The sequence below is a fragment of the Phyllobates terribilis genome, unplaced genomic scaffold (assembly GCF_046119375.1).
Source record: "Phyllobates terribilis strain yellow unplaced genomic scaffold, ASM4611937v1 Scaffold_5__5_contigs__length_657084704, whole genome shotgun sequence".
Classification (NCBI taxonomy): Eukaryota; Metazoa; Chordata; class Amphibia; order Anura; family Dendrobatidae; genus Phyllobates; species Phyllobates terribilis.
Window position 1 is genome coordinate 419,570,581 of NW_027362765.1, and position 20,976 is coordinate 419,591,556.

Sequence of the window (20,976 nt, forward strand, 5' to 3'; positions counted from 1 at the left end):
GCTGGCATATTATATCATAGCATATTGTACGCACGTTACTTCCACATAACACCGACCCAGTGGGGATGAAAAGCGGCAGATATCGCATACTACTCCAATTGGTATTGACCTTTTTTTAACATAATTTTCTTGTTGTTTGTCCCAACTTCTCCCTGATGAACTGCTTTTTATCTAAACTCTGTCTTGACTCATGGTTTCCCAGACCACAATTCTTGCCGTCTGTCTCGGTGCTGTGACATGGCAACGTCAACTCTTCTTCGTTTCAGCTGTTGCTAAATATGACTATTCTGTGAATATCAGTTTGGGGATCCTCTGTGAAATAGTACAGGGAGTTTAGGGTGAAGAACACAAATTCTTTATGCTCTGATACCTGGTTTAACCCTATACTAATTCCATTAGTGACCAAGCGAGTACAACTCTTTAACTGGTTGTCATTATAAGTCCAATACAGAAGCATTGCAATATACTTTATACTCTCAGAACACATAGGGGGTAGATACACTATCCAAATAGAGACAGGATTATGATGCCACTCATGAGGAGCAAATACAACAACAATAAAGCATATATATATTTGGTAGCTATGGTATTATAAATCAAATAGGAATGTTGAAAATAAAAAATAGAATTGCTTTATAAAGCATTGCATAAGTGTCTCCATGGTTACAGACTACAAACAAATCATATGTAGTCTGATCCCAAAGTCATAATCTCTCTTCCATCAGTCCCATACTTCCTGCTAAAATTGGTAGGCTAGAATGAAGAAGACAGATGGAAGTGAGCATGACAGCAGGATTGGTCTGCACTGAGTTTGCGGTCTGTAACCATGGAGAAGTATAGGTCTGCATAGGGGCTGCAAACACATAGGGCCTGATCCATCAAAACTTTCACACCAGAATTATGGTGTATAAGCTTTGAAAAGTTGAAAAATTGGAGTTGTGCCTAAATTTTTTGACTTTTGACTTTTTTACAGCTCCGCTAAAATGGGTGAAACTGAGGCAGAATGGGACGGGGGGCACGGAAGGCATGTGACACCACAACTTGTCTAATTAATGACGAGCTGTGGCTTCCAATATGCCAGAAATCTCACTCGAGTCCCAGAGTGGGGTGATATTTCTGGTGTAGCACACGCCACTCGTCAGACTCTCCACATTCATGAAGAAGCGTGTACATCTTCATGAAGCAGGAATCAGGAGCGTCTGACTGCAGCTCGCCCTATCATCAAGACCAGCATGAACAGGACTGCTCTTGATGAATCAGTTGCCCAAAATGTTAAAAGGGTTGTCCGGGACTTAAACATTGATGGCCTATCCTTTGGATAGAACATCAATGTCTGATCGGTTGGGATGCGACTCCCGGCACCCCTCACCGATCGTCTGTGCCGGAACTTCTCAGTTTCGGAGGTGCACAGCTCAGCTCCGTCAACTGTATAGTGACCACGGCTTGGTAGTGCACATACACCCCCTATTCCAATCAATAGAGGGTGGATGTGCAGTTCCCAGCTGCCACTATTCCATCGATGGAGCTGTGCAGCTCCATAACTGAGCAGTTTCCTCACTGCCGCCACCCGAAAAAACATCCTATTTGCGGGGGTGCCGGGTGTCGCACCCCTTAGACTATCAATGTTAAAGTCCCACATAACCCATTTAAGACATTTTTAATCAACACTATGTGACATGCAGAAGTAATGCTGTGCTTTAAAAGCATTCCGCAACTATTAGAAGTAACACAAGCACAGGAGACAGGAAGTGTTGTGCTCCAGAAGCATTCAGCAACTAGAGGGGTTAACACAGTCACAGGAGAAGGGGAGTGTTTTAGCAGAGCCCAAGGGGGAGTGTGGGGAAGTTGTTTACTGTTTGGCCGGAGCCAAAGAGAAATGTGGCTTATGATTAGTGTTGAGCGATACCTTCCGATATCGGGAAATATCGGATCGGATTGGATCGGACCGATACCGAAAAAGTATCGGATATCGCCGATTCCGATACCGGAAACCAATGCAAGTCAATGGGACAGAAATATCGGAATGAAAATAAACCCTTTCTTTCCTTGTAGGTTAATTCTACATGAAGGAAAACAACTAAGAATAATGTAGAATGTATTGGGGGAGGTGGGGGAGACAATAAAGGCATAGAGGTTTAGTCCAATCAAATGGAATAGCAGGAATTAATATTTTTTTTAAGACGTTCTGAGTTACGGAAATATTGACTATGTTAAGTATTTTTATATTTTGTCAGATATTTATGTTTCACTACTTCCATGCTCTTCACCTTCTTTTTTACTTCTCCCACACTTTCTCCTTCATCATCCTCAGCATCTTTTTCATCCACTTCTTCTTCACCTTCTTCATCTTCTTCTTCACCTTCTTCGTATTATTCTTTTTTTTTTACATTCTTCATATTCTACTTCTTCATCTTCTTCATATTCTTCTTCTTCATCATATTCTTATTTGTGACAGGCATTCCTGTAGTTGTTATCTATAAAAGGTTGGACATTACACCTTTCGTTCTGCCCGTCACAAAAGATTTACAACAGGATTAGTCCGCGTTCAGTTTGGCCTGCAGCAGCAGGTTTTTTCCAGGGGCACCACGAGGAGGAACGGACTCACCCCCATACACTGCTTAGTCATCTTCTGCTTATAATTTAGATATTATCTTTTGCTCTGATTTTTAGTCTTATGCTTAATGTTCTTCCGCTTTTTGTTCTGCAGCTTCTTGTATTTCTGCTTCTTGGTTTTCTGTCTCTTGTTCTTCTGCATCTTGGTGCTCGTCTTCTCTTCTTTGTCCTCTTGGTCAACTTCTTCAGGGTCATCTTCTTGGTCTTCTTCGGGGTGGTCTTCAGGGTCGTCGTCTTCGGGGGTCCTCGTCTTCGGGGTCCTCGTCTTCTTCGGGTTGGTCTTCTGGGTCCTCGTCTTCGGGGTCCTCGTCTTCTTCGGGGTGGTCTTCAGGGTCCTCGTCTTCTTCGGGGTGGTCTTCAGGGTCCTCGTCTTCTTCGGGGTGGTCTTCAGGGTCCTCGTCTTCTTCGGGGTGGTCTTCAGGGTCCTCGTCTTCAGGGTCGTCGTCTTCGGGGTCCTCGTCTTCTTCGGGGTGGTCTTCAGGGTCCTCGTCTTCTTCGGGGTGGTCTTCAGGGTCCTCGTCTTCTTCGGGGTGGTCTTCAGGGTCCTCGTCTTCTTAGGGTTGGTCTTCAGGGTCCTCGTCTTCAGGGTCCTCGTCAGGGAGATCCAGAGTGATTACCAAGAACCATTTCAAAAAGCTTGAACTTGGAAATGTAGCAGAAGGTACAAGAAGGCTGAGGAACTACCGAGGACCAGCTGACGGTACTGGAACCCGGATGGGTAGCAGAAGGTACAAGAGCCAATGGAACTACCGAGGACCAGCTGATGTTACTGGAACTCGGTTACTAAGCAGGAGGTACCTGTGCCAGAAAGCACTACCAAGGACCAGCAGACGTTGGTGGAACTTGGATACCGAGAAGGAGGCACCTAATCCAAAGGCACTGCCGAGAACCAGCTGACGGTACTGGAACCCGGATGGGTAGCAGAAGGTACCCATGTAAAAAAAATTTCAAGGCCGCGAGCCGGCCGCAGTTACCAAAACCCACAGTCCTACAGGGGGTGCTTGTCCTATTGGCACTATGGAACCAGCCTTCATTGCCAGATCCCGCAGCCCACATAGGAGTCACCTAAACTGCAGGCACCATAGAGTCGGCTAACCCGACCACAACGCGACAGGACATCGCATTGGAGGCAAAGTGACGTTGACACTACCCGGAAACAGCTGGCATGCTGGAACCAGGCTGGGCAGGAGGGAGTAACCGTGCAAAAGACACTGCGGGGAAACAGCTGGCGGTGCTGGAACCCAGGGTAAATACTAAAAACAGAGTGGAGCCAGAGGTGTAATTGGAGCAAGTTTTAAATCAGTAGTACAGTGGATGTGGACAAAGCAGGAGAATTTGCCGGACACACAGCAGGGGAACAGCTGACATTACTGAACCCCAATAACACTGAAGCAAGCGTTGACTGTGCAGACGGCACTTCTGAGCAGCAACTAGCAGTATTGGAGCCCAGAGTAAATACTAAAAACAGAGGAGCCAGAGGTGTATTTGGAGGAGGTTTTAAATCAGTAGTACAGTGGATGTGGACAAAGCAGGAGAATTTGCCGGACATACAGCTGGGGATCAGCTGACGTTACTGAACCCCAATAACATTGGAGCAAGCGTTGACTGTGCAGACGGCACTTCTGAGCAGCAACTAGCGGTATTGGGGCCCAGGGTAAATACTTAAAACAGAGGAGCCAGAGGTGTATTTGGAGGAGGTTTTAAATCAGTAGTACAGTGGATGTTTTCAAAGCAGGAGAATTTGCCGGACACACAGCTGGGGATCAGCTGACGTTACTGAACCCCAATAACACTGGAGCAAGCGTTGACTGTGCAGACGGCACTTCTGAGCAGCAACTAGCGGTATTGGAGCCCAGGGTAAATACTAAAAACAGAGGAGCCAGAGGTGTATTTGGAGGAGGTTTTAAATCAGTAGTACAGTGGATGTGGACAAAGCAGGAGAATTTGCCGGACACACAGCTGGGGATCAGCTGACGTTACTGAACCCCAATAACACTGGAGCAAGCGTTGACTGTGCAGACGGCACTTCCGAGCGCCAACTGGCGGTGTTGGAGCTCAGGGATAATACTGAAAACAGAGGAGCCAGAGGTGTAATTGGAGCAACTTTAAAATCTGTAGTAGTGAGAATGTGGACAGAGCAGGAGAAATTGCCGTCCGCACAGCAGGGGAACAGCTGACGTTACTGAACCCCAATAACACGGCAGCAAGTGTTGACTGTGCAGACGGCACTTCCGAGCGCCAACTGGCGGTGTTGGAGCTCAGGGATAATACTGAAAACAGAGGAGCCAGAGGTGTAATTGGAGCAACTTTAAAATCTGTAGTAGTGAGAATGTGGACAGAGCAGGAGAAATTGCCGTCCGCACAGCAGGGGAGCAGCTGACGTTACTGAACCCCAATAACACGGCAGCAAGTGTTGACTGTGCAGACGGCACTTCCGAGCGCCAACTGGCGGTGTTGGAGCTCAGGGATAATACTGAAAACAGAGGAGCCAGAGGTGTAATTGGAGCAACTTTAAAATCTGTAGTAGTGAGAATGTGGACAGAGCAGGAGAAATTGCCGTCCGCACAGCAGGGGAGCAGCTGACGTTACTGAACCCCAATAACACGGCAGCAAGTGTTGACTGTGCAGACGGCACTTCCGAGCGCCAACTGGCGGTGTTGGAGCTCAGGGATTACAGTTCAGTTGGTAGAAACATGAACAGAACAGGAGACCTGGATACTGTTGCCAACCAATTATTTATTCTGGAAGAGGACTGGCAAATTCATGAGAGATCCAGGCCTTGTTCATTTTGAGAAAAGTAAGCCGGTCAACGTTATCGGAGGATAGTCGCATGCGACGGTCTGTTAGTACACCACCTGCGGCACTAAAGACGCGTTCCGATAATACACTAGCAGCAGGGCAAGCTAGCACCTCCAATGCATACTGACTAAGCTCTGGCCATGTATCCAGCTTACAGACCCAAAACTTGAAGGGAGAAGAGCCGTCTGGGAGTACACTAAGAGGGCAAGACATGTAGTCTGTCACCATCTGACGGAAACGTTGCCTCCTGCTGACTGGAGCCGTCTGTGATGGTGTAGACATTTGTGGCGGCGGGGACACAAAACTTTGCCACATTTGGGCCATACTGGTCTTGCCTTGTGCTGAGGCGCTGCTTCTGCTACCTCTTTGCGCAGAGCTTCCTCCACTGCCTCGACGCACTGAGCTGCTTTGTAAAGCACTATCAGCACTGCTCTCGGTTGGAATGGAGAACATGATGGAATGCACCAGTGCATCTTGGTACTCCCGCATTTTACCCTCCCGGTTCAACGGTGTTATGAGGCTTTGTAAGTTGTCCCGGTAGCGAGGATCTAGGAGGGTGGACACCCAATAATCAGCCGTGTTGAGAATGTGGGCGATGCGGCGGTCGTTTCTCAGGCACTGCAGCATGAAATCAGCCATGTGCTGCAGACTGCCAACTGGCCAAGAAACGCTGTCCCCTGCTTGAGGCGTGATCTCTGCCTGCTCTGCATCACACCACCCTTGCTCTAGATACTGACTACTAGAGCATTGTGTACCTCCCTCCTCTGGACAGATGTCTTCCTCATCCATTGACTCCTCCTCATCCTCCTCACAAAGTGTCCCCTGCCTAGGCCTTTGTGAGGAACCACGTTGCGCAGACTGTAGAGAAGCAGATGGCATTTGTGACTCCTCATCCTCCACCTCTTCCAAAACCTCGTCCCTTAGTGCTTGCAGTGTTTTTTCAAGCAGGCAGATAAGGGGGATAGTCATGCTGACTAGTGCATCATCTGCACTTGCCATCCGAGTGGAATAATCGAAGGCACGCAAAACGTGGCAAATGTCCTTCATAGAGGCCCACTCAGTGGTGGTGAAGTGTGAACGGCGCGCACTGCGACTTGTTTGCGCCTGCTGCAGCTGGTACTCCATTACTGCTGCCTGCTGCTCACACAACCTCTCCAACATATGTAACGTTGAATTCCAGCTGGTGGGTAGGTCACATATGATGCGATGTTCCGGAAGACATAATCGGCGCTGCAGAGCTGTAATGCGTGATCTTGCGTTGCTGGAACGCCGCAAGTGAGCGCACTCTATGCGGACCTTGTGAAGCAGTGCATCAAGATCCGGATAGTCCCTCAAAAAACTCTGCACGACCAAGTTGAGCACATGTGCCAGACATGGGATGTGAGTGAGGTTGCCTAGGCCCAGAGCTGCCACCAGATTTCGGCCATTGTCACACACTACCATGCCTGGCTGGAGATTTGCTGGCACAAACCACACGTCGCTCTGCTGCTTGATGGCATTCCAGAGCTCCTGCGCTGTGTGGCTTCGATTCCCCAAAGAAATTAATTTTAATACGGCCTGTTGACGTTTGGCCACGGCTGTGCTCATATTGGTCATCATAACAGGTAACCGTTCACGGGTCGATGTGGAGGTAGACCATGACGGCTCCTGCAGCGCTGATTCAGAGGAACTGGAGTATGAGGAGGAGTCAATGTGTACAGACTGGATTCCTGCAATCCTTGGAGTTTGCAGAACACTTACAGCGCCACTCTCAAGATCTGTACCCGGCTCCACAACATTTAACCAATGGGCAGTGAGGGAAAGGTATCGTCCCTGTCCATGCTTACTGGTCCACGCATCGGTGGTCAGGTGGACCTTGCTACTGACGGCGTTTTGTAGCGCATGTTTAATTTTTCCCTCCACATGATGTTGCAGGGCAGGGACGGCTTGCCTGCTGAAATAAAAGCGGCTGGGCACGTTGTATTGTGGGACTGCCAATGCCATAAAGTTACGGAATGTGTCAGTCTCCACCAGCTTGAATGATAGCATTTCAAGGGCCAGTAGTTTAGCAATGCCAGCATTCAGAGCCTGTGCTCGGGGGTGGTTTGCCTAGTATGGGCGCCTTTTCTCCCATGCCTGTGCTAACGATGGCTGTAGACTGGCCTGGGAGTGTGAGGATGACTGGGAAAGTGGTGCTGTGGGTGGAATTACACTGTGTCTCTGTACAACAGTGCCAGAGATTCTTCCATGGCGATCCTGTGAGGAAGCCGAACCAGCTGTGTGTGAGCTGGAGGAAGAGGCTACAACACGAGCTGAAGAGGTGGTAAGTGGCGCTGTAGGTTGGCCTAGGTCTTCAGTGTGTTTTTGTAACTCCACCATGTGCTTGGTCCGCACATGTTTCCACATATTTGTGGTATTGAGGTTGCTGACACTTTTCCCTCTTTTCACCTTCTGATTACACAGCTTGCGTTTGACAAAGCAAATGTCATCTGAAACTGTGTCAAAAAAGGACCAGGCACTGCAAGTCTTGGGAGCGCCCGCTTTGGATTTTGGAAGAGCCATGCTCCTAATGGGTGCCGAAGTGGAGGCTACAGGCAACCAAGTCTGCCCCCTCCCTCTCCCTCCTTTTTGGGCTGTTCGGGGAATCTCTTCCTCAGAGCTGCTCCCACCACCTTCCTGTCCCTCACGCCATGATGGGTCAAGGACCTCATCATCTACACCACCCTCTTCAAACAACTGCTTCTCCTGGGTAGTCTCGACAGCACAGTACGCACCAGAAAGTGGCACTTGAGTCTCATCATCAGATGCGTACTGAGGTGTGCTGCTGACCATAGGCACTGGCCCACCCGCCTCTTCAGATTCAGAGAGACAAAACGGTTGCGCATCACTGCATACTACCTCTTCTTCAAATTCTCGAATTCTGCTTGGCTGGCCCCCTCTTTCCAAGCCAAGAGATTCAGAGAACAGAAGTAGAGATGGCTCCTGTCCAGGGCTCTCTGACTGCCTGGGCAATTTGGCAGGTGGTGAAGAGACAGATGGGTGCTCTTCAGTGCTCAGGACCTGAGAGGATCTGGAACTAATTGAAGTCGATGCGTTAGCTGCCATCCATCCGACAACGGCTTCAATTTGGTCCTCCCGCAGCAGTGGGGTACGGCTAGCTCCTACAAAGCTGCGCATAAAGGACTGTTCCCTGGTAAAACTGGGGGGATGCTGAGTCACTGGTGACCGCAGCAGGCACAGAATCCCCACGTCCTCTTCCTGCAGGCACAGAATCCTCACGTCCTCTCCCTGCAGAAACTCCACGCCCACGCCCACGACCACATGCCTTACTCCCTGCCTTCTTCATCTTGGTAGACTGATAAAGATAGGCAGAAAAGTACTAAGGGCTTAGTGTGCTTATTCCTGAACAGCTGCTAACAGGTATAAGAAACACTAATTTTATAAAGTGTGGACTAGACTTTAATATGAGCTAATGTGGCCTACACAACTGTAAAGTGGAGTGTTTGGTGAACTTTATTTAGGTTTTTTTGTCACAAAAAGACACTGGATGTGCCTAAAGATGTAATAACGATAGTATCACAAACTTTTTGTAGCTATTACAATGTAGGAAGGTAACCTACAATGCAATAGATGAGGCTACAAAAAATAGGCTAATACTAATCTGGCTGGGGCTGCAGGGCACAAGGCTGCAGAAAGGCTCCTCTATCTACTCCTATATAGTGTGTTTGGAACCAATTTAGCTGAATACGGATGGAACCACCTCACTAATAGGAGATATCAGGAAAAATTATGAATTGGCAAAAAAGGACAATGTATGAGGCAGTGACACACACTGAGTGCACTACAACCACACGTGGTTGAAGCACACACTACAGGGTGAGCAGCACTCACACACCAGACCTTGCAGAAAGCGGTGAACAGCACAGAGAACTGTGCACTAGCACTGCAAGGCACAGCGATTTATAAAGTAGCTTGGGTAAAGCAGAATAGACCAAATAGGTAGCTAAAATTGTCCCTCAGAACAACAGCGTCCTATCCCTAACTGAATTCACAGCAGAGTGAGCTCAAAATGGCGGCGGCGGCTTTTATAGTGCATCATGACATCATTTCAGCAGCCAATCACAGCCATGCCATTATTTAAGATGCCTACATGCCTAACAGGATGTGCCCACACTTCTTAGGATCCTCATTGGCTGAATAAAATGAAAATGGCTCATTGCATTATGGGAACTTCCGATTCCGGTATACGATATTGCAAAAGTATCGGAATTAAGTATCGGAATTCCGATACCGCGAATATCGGCCGATACCCGATATTTCAGTATCGGAATGCTCAACACTACTTATGATGTGTATCTCATAGAAGGCAAGGGAACAGAATTCAGGTCAGGAGGGAAGCTAAACAAAGGTCAGTTAGACTCCCTGAGCTAACAGTGTGGCGTATTATTGGCCAGGAAGATAAGGACTGGAAGGAGGCCTGTCATAGAGATTATCTCCATCATCACAGCCTTTCCCCCCTCCATCTCCATGCAGGATAAAGAATGCTTTGTATTATTGAGTCCTTGTGAAGGAAAAGCCTGTGGTTGTGTATACATTAAAACTGTGCTGTACTGTGCTACCGGATAATATACTGTGTATTGTTGTGCTGCAAAGGAGACTGTACTGTTATTATTGGAGCCTGTTGCTCAAAGAAACATTTGCATTGCACTGGCCGTGCCTCATTAAATGTTACTGTTCTACCTTTTATGAAGACCCTTGTCAGATGTGTCTGGTCAGCAACTGAATTTATTGAGTGCCTGCGAAGCTGCAGCCTATGGTCGCCCTGAGCAACGGTTCCCCCAGGATTCCAATGAATTCATGTAACTGGTCTCGCCCCTATCTGAACTTAGGTGGCGTGCATGTAACAACTACTAGCAAAATATATACACATATACATACTTATTTGATATCCATGTAGCATTTATAACCTATACTATAACGCTAATCTATTTTTTTTGCTGAATGATGAAAATCAATAACAGAATTTCTTCTTCAAGCATTTTGGATTCTAAAAAAAAATATCATACAAATAAAACCCTAACTGATATACGCTACAAAATTATATATATATAAAAATATTACTACACATCCCTCCAAAATTCTTCTGGACCTCATGCAACAATGTAATTACAAAATAAAATTCATGGCAGGGGAGAGGAAAACAAAACATGGCTTCAAAGGCCCCTTCCTGAACAAATGTATGACACTAATAAAGTTATAAAACTATACAAAAGTTTGTGAAATCCAAGATTGGTTACATTAAGCGCATTTACAATGTAAGATATTACTTTTTTTACAAGTTTTTCTCGGAGATTTGCTATTTTCTTGCAGTAAAGGGTAGAGTGAGGATCTGATATATGATGAGATACAATCCCATTGTGCTCTGGTCAGGGAGATATATTGTCAATGTCCGTGTAGTAGCTGTGAATGTACTAGAGGGACCAATGATATGGAAGTGAGTGGGCTGGACGCAGGGATGGAGAAGGGGAGGAGGTGGGTGAGGGATGGAAAGGGCTGCTGACAGCCATAGCCTAACACACTTTTTCCTGTACAACTTTTCCCCAGCATTATTGTAAGTTCTGATAAACTTTGGCTCGCAGGCGACTTGTCTCCCTGACAGCTGATTGGAGTGAGATGACAGGATATTGTTTCATGATGTCCCTCATATATTCACAGACAGCTCCGTGTGCAGTTATAACTTCTCACAACTTTTTTAATGGGAAATAATAATAATAATTAAAAAAATATCTGGAAAGTTTGACGTCTGAAGATGTCCTAACATGGATCGTACACATCTGCTTTTGGTCAGCTGCTTCCTGATTTTAGCCCTTGTAGGCAGCTCGCTCGCCAGCAGGATCTGTCCGGACCTCATCACTGACAGCTGCCTGTGCACTGCGGAGCGACAGAAGGGACTGGGGCGACAGAAACTCATCAAAGTGGTGTGCAATGGAGGGGAGCTAGTGGAAACCATACCGCCCGCATTACTTCCCAACAAAACAGTGGCCCTGTGAGTACCCAGAGGATTGCACATATAATGACTACCTCTTTGTATCTATGTATTCTGCATGCAGGAATTTTCAGGTTGAGCAAATAAAACTGTTTAAAGGATATTGAATGTGTAGTGGTGGGAGAATATTTGCAAAATGTACAATTTGCAGAAAATTCTTCAAATCAGACATAATAAAAAAAATAAAAAAAATTGTCTATACTATACATTGTGGAACTATATTTCCAGCACGCATTACCACTACAAGTCCCAGCATCTATCTATCTATCTATCTATCTATCTCACATCTATCTATCTATCTCACATCTATCTATCTATCTATCTCATATGTATCTATCTATCGATCCCATATCTATCTATCTATCTCATATGTATCTATCTATCTCATATGTATCTATCTATCTATATCAATCTATCTATCTATATCCATCTATCTATCTATCTATCTCACATTTATCTCATATCTATCTATCTATCTATCTATCTCATATCTATCTATCTATCTATCTATCTGTCTATCTATACCTCTATCAAATCAAATGGGCTTTATTGAGATGACTAAGTACATGTTAGCATTGCCAAAGCAAGTGGTAAAATAATGGGGGGATGGGGATAGGGACACATCCAGGATGGGGTATCTGAGTCCATGACCTATCAGGCTCCTCTTAGTCTGTGGCGGGCACTGACATATTGTGCTGCTATGGCCGCTGCACTTTCCTCTTCCCCCAGTAGTATAGGCAGTTTGTCTTCCTCCTCCATGGAGGTGAAGTCTGGGAGGAGATCGGACAGTCTCATGAAGTGAGTGTCCCTCACTGTTGAATATTTGAGGCACCTCAGCAAGAAGTGGGCCTCATCCTCCACAGCCTCCTGGGGACACTGCTGGCAGAGTCTGCGCTCTCGGGGCATGTAGTTCTGTCGGTGCCGCCCGGATTCGATGAGTAGGCAATGGACTCTCAGTCTGTACCAGCTCAGGCTCTGTCACTCTTTGGGGTTTGCGAGTTTCTCTAGATATTTGGCCAGTTTGTATTCCCTCTGTAGGTTCTGGTATATCATCAATTTCTGTGATTTGGTAATGTCATTCCTCCAGATGCTGAGATATTCCTCTTTGCCTTTGTGTACCATCTTCCGGATATCCCCTTGTGTCAGGCCATGCAGGTTGGCGGCTTGGTCACTCTGGCTTAGGGTGATTTGTGTTGGGGGGCTTCTTTCTCCTAGGCCTTCCTGGTGTAGCAAGGCTTTGTGATGGTAGGAGTTAGGACTACTACTTTGTAGATGAGCCTTGAATGATAGTGCCTTCTTCTGGATCACAAGTTGTAGCGGATATCGGCCCAGCTCTGCTGGCACTGTTTGATGTGCTCTGATGGACTTGGAGGAGGTGTTTGCAGAACTCTAGGTGGAATATTTCTGTTGGTCCAGCGTCCCACTTTGATCACTTTGGGTACGAGACTGGACCCCAGACTTCACTGCTGTACAGAAGGATTGGGGAAATGATGGTATCAAAGATTTTTAGCCAGACTGTTACAGGTGCCTTGAGATGGTACAGACGTCTATTGCATATTAGCAAAAATCCATATCAATAGCCAAATGGCTGGTAACTTCTTTTTGTGGTGGGACCCTCAGGGAATGAAATGCTGTCCCCTACGCGCGTTTCGATTACTTTTGTTCACGGGAAAGTGAGTAGTGATGTCAGTGTTTCATTTCCTGGGGGTCCCACCACAAAAAAAAGGGAAGAAATTACCAGCCATTTGGCTATTGATATGGATTTTTGCTAATATGCATTTGAGTCTGCACCTTGGGAAGCAAAGGAATTTGAGATATGTATTGAGATATGTATTGAATATGTTACAGTCTCCCTAGTAGGGGCTCTTATGCTAATGAGCATTTAAACTTTTCCATTGTGGTGTATTTATCCCCCCAGTTTTATTGAGTTGTTTTTTCATAGCTTTATTTGGTGCATTTTGTCATGCTTTTTTGTATCTTTGTTTGCTGTGTTTTATGATTGTTTTTACGAGTATATTAATAAAGATTGACATTTTTATCATTTTTAACAAAGATCCTTTGTGGCTCTCTGTTTTTCGTATTTGCTAGTAGGAGCAGTGCAGATGCACATTGATTCTCATCATTTTCATCTACCCGTATGCATGGCGTCTAGTGACGTTGAGGGGATTTTACTGGAAAATTAACTTGGCTTTTAAGTATTTATCTTGTAGATCTGTGTAGAATCCCCTTCCTCTCCATTCTGTTATCTCTAACACTGAGTGAAGGGAAGGAAAGAGCAGAGAAAGTCATCGCAACCAAGCAGGAGTTCTGATGGATTAGTATCTTTTTTTGTTGCAGATCACAGACTACAAATTTTGCAGAAATCCATATGCTTGACGCCAAAACATCCCTATTCAGATGAATGGGACAGTTTTCAGCCTTAAAAGTCTCTGCAATGAAATTTGCTGCATTTGAATATATTCTAATTCTCCACAGCTAGATTCACAATTCTGCAGCCCTCATAATGTTAACACAGACATACATTATACATTATTATGTAGTTATAATTTCTGAAGAGACTGCTGTGCTTACTTTTAAAATCCATGTCAGTATCGCTGTATAATCCTTTTTGAAATGTAAAATTTAGCTTCTGTTTTCCAAGCTTGAATTGCCTGATTACCTCCTCAGTGTTCCTCTTCCCTGCTGCTGCTGAAAACTCACACTGCTCAGTATAAGCTGCTGTTGTCAGTCTGGCTTGGTGGACAGAGACTGAATACTTGGACTCATGAAATAGTCATTTTTATATCTTAAGATCATACAGCCATTCTGACATGGATTTTCAAAGTCAGAACACAAGCCCCATCCAGCCTAAAAGATCTATTTATATTATATTATTATGAAATCTGGTGACAGATCTACTTTCATGTCATAGCATCCCTGCCAATTAAAAATCTGCACAGAAATTTGATTGGAATTCTGGGAAACATCTTCATTAGAAAAACCTAATTGTTCCATGAGATCACAGGAGCTTGATAAATTGTTAGTGGTGTGTCTTAAAAATTATTTCTTGATTATTATCCATGGTATCCAGTGAAATAGTGAATACAGATCTGGACTATAGTACAAGTCGTAACTCCAGATACTACAAAATATGTAACAAAATGGATTTACTACAGTACTCAACTTTGTATGTAGATTTGTTGTGTTAGAATATGGATATAGGTTTTACATACATGTTTATCATGTTGGTTAAATGGATTGTCCAATACTTGGAAAACACCTTTTTTAATGCTGTAGTCTTCCTTCAAAATAAAAAAACCTTATACTCATTTACTGCATAGGCAACATTCCAAAGATGTTATAGCTGGGTCTCCTGGTGTTCACATGACATTGTTATGCCATCAAAATGCCAAATCAGAGCTTATACTTTTCACTGAGGAGGAGCAAACACCCCAAAACACATGTCTGTAAATTAAGATTCTGGTTTGGGTTTTATCCTAAGTCTTGTGCCATGGCTCCTTAAAGGGTCAATATTGTGTTTTAGGATTACTGCTTCCAGAAGGTGGCACTAAAGGTTTAGCCCTCTTCCTCTCTGAAGAGGCAATTTGCATAGGAGGAGCATTGCATGGCCCATAAGTCTCCTTACTCTTGCATGTCAGGCATGTCACTCTGCACAAGGAGAAACGTAACTCCTTTGACCTCATAGTTTGCCATGTGAGTGCTGCTGCTCATCAGCAGTCGCTCATGGGCAGCAGCACTCATACTCATACGAAACTTGGATTGTCTGCAGTAGGTTCTTGAGTGATATGCCCTTGCTTAGCGTAACAATGTCATGCGAGCAGTGGGAGACCTCGCTGGGACGGTGTAGGAGGTGATTATAATGTTTTTTTTTATTTTACACGTGGGACTAAAGCATTTAAGAAGAGGTTTCCGAAATATTGGACTCATCCTTTAAGGTGCCTAATACTGCAGTATCATGGAGGATGCACAGAACAAAAATCGGTCACCGGGTAGAGGAGGCAAGAACAATTTAAAAAAAACAATCTCTTTAAGCTGTAATCAGCACTCAATGTGCCATCGTCATCCAATCAGAAAGATGAGAGGTTCTTTTTAAGCCATTTTTTGCTCTTAAACTCCTAACAAAGTCCACAATGATGGATATATCCTTCAAGGAATCATTATGTGCCTTGTGTAGCTCTAAGGAAATATGAAGATGAGAACCAATCACTTGTAGTATGAAGAAATATTATGCTCCATTTCTTCTTTTAGCTCATTATAAACAGTAAAAAAAACCACTCATACAATCAGCAAATCATCTCAGATGGACCCCGGGGCCATTCCATATCTACAAGTTTGGTTAGTAAAGCAATTACAATGAGCAGTCAATGAGCATAAAATGTTACTTGATTCCTGTTAGGGGGGACTAGATGTGGCTGAAGGGGACATCATTCAATAAAGCTATATTATTCAAATGCAAAATTTAATCTGTAAAATCTCAATAAAAGTAACAAAACCTTCTGCTATCAATTCTACCCCTGGAGAGGCTTCACATATTCTGTAAATCTTCGGAGATGAAGGAAGATAATTGTGTAAGATACTGGGCTCAGTAAAATGGTTGTAGGACTGGAATTCGAAAACCACAATTGGTTTAATGGACGTATGAAGCAAATGGTACCAGACGATACGAGGATGAGATTGTCTTCTCACTCGGTAATGGTTGAGAAGTTTAAGAAAAGCCACTGAAAAAAATGAATCCAATTACACTGAAGAACAAAGAAGACATAAAGAGGAACAAACTTACTTTGCCTTTTTTTTAACAAAAATTAACCATCTGGGAAAACGCAGAATCCGAGAAACAGTGTGGGAGAAGTTAGCCCTTAACTTGGAGAATTCTTACATTCATGGCACATACCAATTAAAAATAATATTATAAACCTATGATATATTTTGTGAAAGTAGACACCTGGCAATTGATACACAAATTCAGTTTCACATGAAAGCATACTGTTTGTTAAATATGCAAAAAAGTCTCAAGCTGGGTCTGAGAGTCTCAGGATACATGCAGACAGTTTTTTGAAAGCAGACACAAATTGAAAGGGCTTCCGGAAACGCTCTTTCTTTGGGAATTTTTTTAAAGAGTTTTTTCTTTTATTGAAGTAGTTTTAAATAGTTTTTCAAGTGTTTTGGACAGTTTTTTCAATGAAGTGGAGATTTTTGATTGGACAGTGCTTAGTTTCTATCAGGAAATGATTCAAAGAACTGTGCTTTCTTTTCTCACACCAGTCATTTTTCAATACCTTAAGTTGAAGAAAAATGCTGAAAAGACTGAATATATGACCAGCAAATTGGTTTTACAATAGAAATGAATAGGAAGAATCTTTGAAGCATTTTTTGAGCGGACCTAATTAAAAAAAATTCTCCAAATACCTCCATGTGCGCAAAAGGTCAGTCTGAGAATACTTCCAAAAAATAAAAGTTCATGGTGTGAAAAAATGGGGAGCAGATATCCTCTAAGGGTCAAATTCATATATATATATTTTTTTTAACTCATTTTTTTTCTTTTTTTTTATCTTGTATTTGTTCTCCAAAATGGCAAACATGGTTCATAAAATTTGTACAAAATAAAAAATGTCCTTTTTGTGTCTTTTTTATTTTTCACACCTTTTTAAAGCAAAAAAAAGGAACATCTTCTATTAAAATGTTGCATACCTTACACAAAATTCAGGCATAGATAAAATCACTCCAGGGGGACTCTGAAGAATATCTGCTCAAAAGTTTTGCAACTTTTTAAAATATAACAAAACATATGGAAAACAAAGATCATTCCCACATTGGAGAACATAAAAAAAGTGAACACATATAAAATAAACTTAAAATGGTGCAAATTAAAAGAAGAATTTGGTGCAAATCAAAAACAGGCTAAAAAAAAATTAAAAAAAACAGACAAAAAAATGCACATCCAAAGATTGATCTGGGAATGTGATTTGGAATAGAGAGGGTGATAATATGAATAAAAGTTCCTGTCCCTCCCCTGAATTCACTGTAAGCTGTACAGGGGAATAGATGACAAGAACAGGTAGTAATCTTTCCTTCAGATATAAGCTTTCTCCCGATCACTTTTTTTTACATAGATACAGCACCAAAACTTAAATAACTTGTCATCCTGCTTTCCAACTTCAAACATCTGCTAAACCCCAAATATTGCACTTAAAGCTTAGGTCTTATCTTGTTATATTCTAGTTGCATCAAGTATTTAAAGGGAACCTGTTTGAAGTTTCATTCTGTATGAAATCCCAATTCTGTACGAAATCTGCTTGTGGTTCAAGCGGCATAATATTGACGATAGCTTCACTTTAAAGTCATGATATATTTTTTATGTCCTTGATAGGGAAAAGGTTACAGGGAAAACCGTCTGTTGTGGCACAATCAGAGTTCTTAGCTATAAAATGAAGCAGAGCTGAGAAAGCTAACCCCTCCCCCACCACAGCTAACCCCGCCCACACCACAGCTGACCAAGCTGATACCAGGCACTCTATGAACATTGTCTATAGACAGTGAGCTACTTATATGATACTTTACACTTTATTGATCCCGAGAGAAATTGTCGTATCACAGCAACACAACAAACACGAACAGAAATTCCTTAATTAATAAAAACAGAACAATAGTCATATTGATTTTTAGGATTGCTACTTCCAATAGGTGGCGCTAGAGTTCTAGTCCTCTTCCTCTCTGAAGAGACAATTTGCATATTTAATTTCCCAGATGAGCATGCATGGCTTATAAGTCTCCTCATTCTGACATGCCAGGCTTTGCTTGTCACTCTCCACAAGGAGAAATGTTCTCCCTTACTCTAGAAATAAAAGCTTTAAAGGTTCTAATTTATGTCCAGGTGCCTCAATTAATATCATAGTTGAAATGTCATTGGTCCACCAATGTCTTTTTTAAGGGAAATCACGTGGCCAAAGGAAGAGATTCTGATAAATTTATTTGGGAGTTGCCATTCATGCATGATCCCAATATTTTAAGACTTATGCGTTCTGGAGTTTCACTGTCACTTATTAGATTGCCTTTTTCCCATTTTTTTTTCTCTGCATTATTGAGTTTATTGTAACTGTTTCCAGGTTTTAATTGTAATCTGCTTCTGATTTTATGTTTTGCAAATCACAACTGTTTAAGTTACCGCAAAACATCATCAGGACATAGTTTATTAATTCAACTAAGCGTTATACAAACTTTATCCACAAGCGGGTTGTAAAAAATGCGATGCTCATCTGTAATTCAAATGCGGTTCAGACGGCAATGGAAATGCTTAAATCCTCCGTTACGAGGGCCTGTTTTGCGGTGGGAGAACATGTATTCGCCCGAGTCGGCTCCTGAATGTACAAGGAGTCTGAAATCTGTTTCATTCCATAGCTGCTCAGAAAAAAAATAAATATATGACATGTCTTAAGAATTTCCTCTCGGACGATCGGTCTGTTTTCACTCCAGTTTATTATTCCACAGAGAAAGGAGCTTTTACCATATGGAATATAATTGTTCGAGCATTTATATATCAGGAAACGGTCAATGCCGAACATAAAGAAGGGTATTGTTACACACACAGGGGAACGTCGGATACTGGGGAAGAGGGGGACGGGCTGCAGAATTTGCCAAAAGTTTTATTATAAAGGGTCTTTATTAAAAGTTTGTGGCTGGCATCAACTTTTTTGCACATTTTTTCATGATGTTAGCAGTTTTAGCAAATAAAGCTTATTTATTGGGTAAGCAAAAGTCATATTTTTTAATATTCTTTCTGCAATAATTCCTCCCAGTCTTTAAGATCTCTTCTTGCAGTCATTACTTGCTACCATAGGCCAAAAATGTGTCTCTGTCATGTAATGATCACTTAGCTGCACAGCGAGTTATAGTTGCATTACACTTTTGGAATCAGACCTGTCCCCTATTAATGTTATAGGAGACATGTTAACCCCTTCACAACCCGGCAATTATCCAATTTTGCGCTTTCGTTGTTTTTTTTTACTCTCTTTCAATATTTTTTATTTTTTTTCCAACATAGCCATATGAGAGCTTGTTTATATTTATTTTTTTGAGCCATAGTTTTTAATGCCACCATTTATTACACAAGGAAGCACAAAAAAAGAGACAAACACACATAGGATAAGGCAGAAGATGGAAATAGATGGGTTAACCTGCGCTGCTGTTGAACTATGATGAGAAGACCGAAATCAAAGTATTGTGGTTTATTTTTCCAACGCGTTTCAAAGTATTAAAACTTCTTCATGAGGACAAATCACGATGAAGAAGTTTTAATACTTCGAAACGCCAACAGAAGGAAAAACTTCTTGTGTATGTAAAACAGTAAGTGAAGAGGTATAGATGTATAATACTGACTAGGCTGCTTTTTTGGGAAGAGTAGTTCCACATTCTTGGAGAAGTTCAAGTTGTTTTTTATTGACGCGTTTCAGGTTTGGAAATGTAGCTTCAGGTTTCGATCTGTAGTTTGCTTTGAAAAAAGGTTTCATTCTGCCATAGTTTTTATTTATTTTACAGTATTAAATGTTTAGTGAAAAATGACCTGGCAATATGATTCTTCAGGTCACAATGTTTGCAGCAATACCAAATTTATAAGGTTTATTATAAGGCTTTTATTTTATTTTATTTTTTTATATACATATATATATATATATATATATATATATATATATATATATATATAGCTAAAAAAAATCTGAACTGTATAAAAAATTGTGATTTGTGTCGCCAGATTCTGAGATTTATATTTTTGTTATATTCATGGATAGACTTGTAATTTATTTACATTATTACGGATACATAACAATTTTAATTGCTTTTTATTGCATTTTTTTGTGAGAAGTGAGGTGATGAAAGTGTTTCAATTCTAGCATGTTTTTTTTCCGGCCTTTATTGTACAGTATAAATAATTTTAGATTTTGATAGATTGGATTTTTTACAGGCACGACAATGCCAAATATGTTTATTTTTATTTCTTTATTTTTGAATTGGGAAAAGAGAGTGATTTAAATTTTTTGATTTTTCTTTTTAAAATACTTTTTAAAACATTTTTTTTTGTTCACTTAGTCTCCATAGGGCACTTGAACTTGTAATTGTTTGATTGCTTGTTCTATATACTGCACTGTCATGTCAGTCCACCCGGTGCAACAGCTCTCCAAGGTGTGATCACTCCTTTTTAGATGCAGACTAACGATCAGATCTAATTTGATGCAGGTGTTAGTTTTGAAAATGAAAATTTACAGGGTGATTCCATAATTTTTTTCCTCAGAATTGAGTGATTCCATAATTTTTCCCCTCTGCTTAGTCTGAAAAAATTACCCTTACTGAGTACCACATTTTTAATCTTGATTTCTTTTAGTGTTTCTTAAAGCCCTAAAGTTGCCATTTGAAATGACTTTAGTTTTGTGACATGTCTGTGATCTCCTTTTTTTCAACAACATTAAACAACTGAATGAACATCCTCCGAGCCCGGGGATTCCATAATTTTTGCCAGGGGTTGTACTTGCAAAGTCTGTGAGAAACCA

General features: G+C 42.4%; 1 protein-coding gene across 1 annotated transcript in view; it reads left to right on the forward strand.

Annotated features, from left to right (window-relative positions):
• The first annotated feature begins 10,939 nt into the window (after positions 1–10,939).
• The window catches only part of ADGRA1 (adhesion G protein-coupled receptor A1), a 1,149,356-nt gene continuing 1,139,319 nt past the window's right edge, over positions 10,940–20,976 (forward strand). Inside the window, exon 1 of the mRNA XM_073685204.1 lies at positions 10,940–11,437. Coding sequence (XP_073541305.1) covers positions 11,211–11,437 — 227 coding nt within the window. The 5' untranslated portion in view covers positions 10,940–11,210. The remainder of the gene's footprint in view (positions 11,438–20,976) is intronic.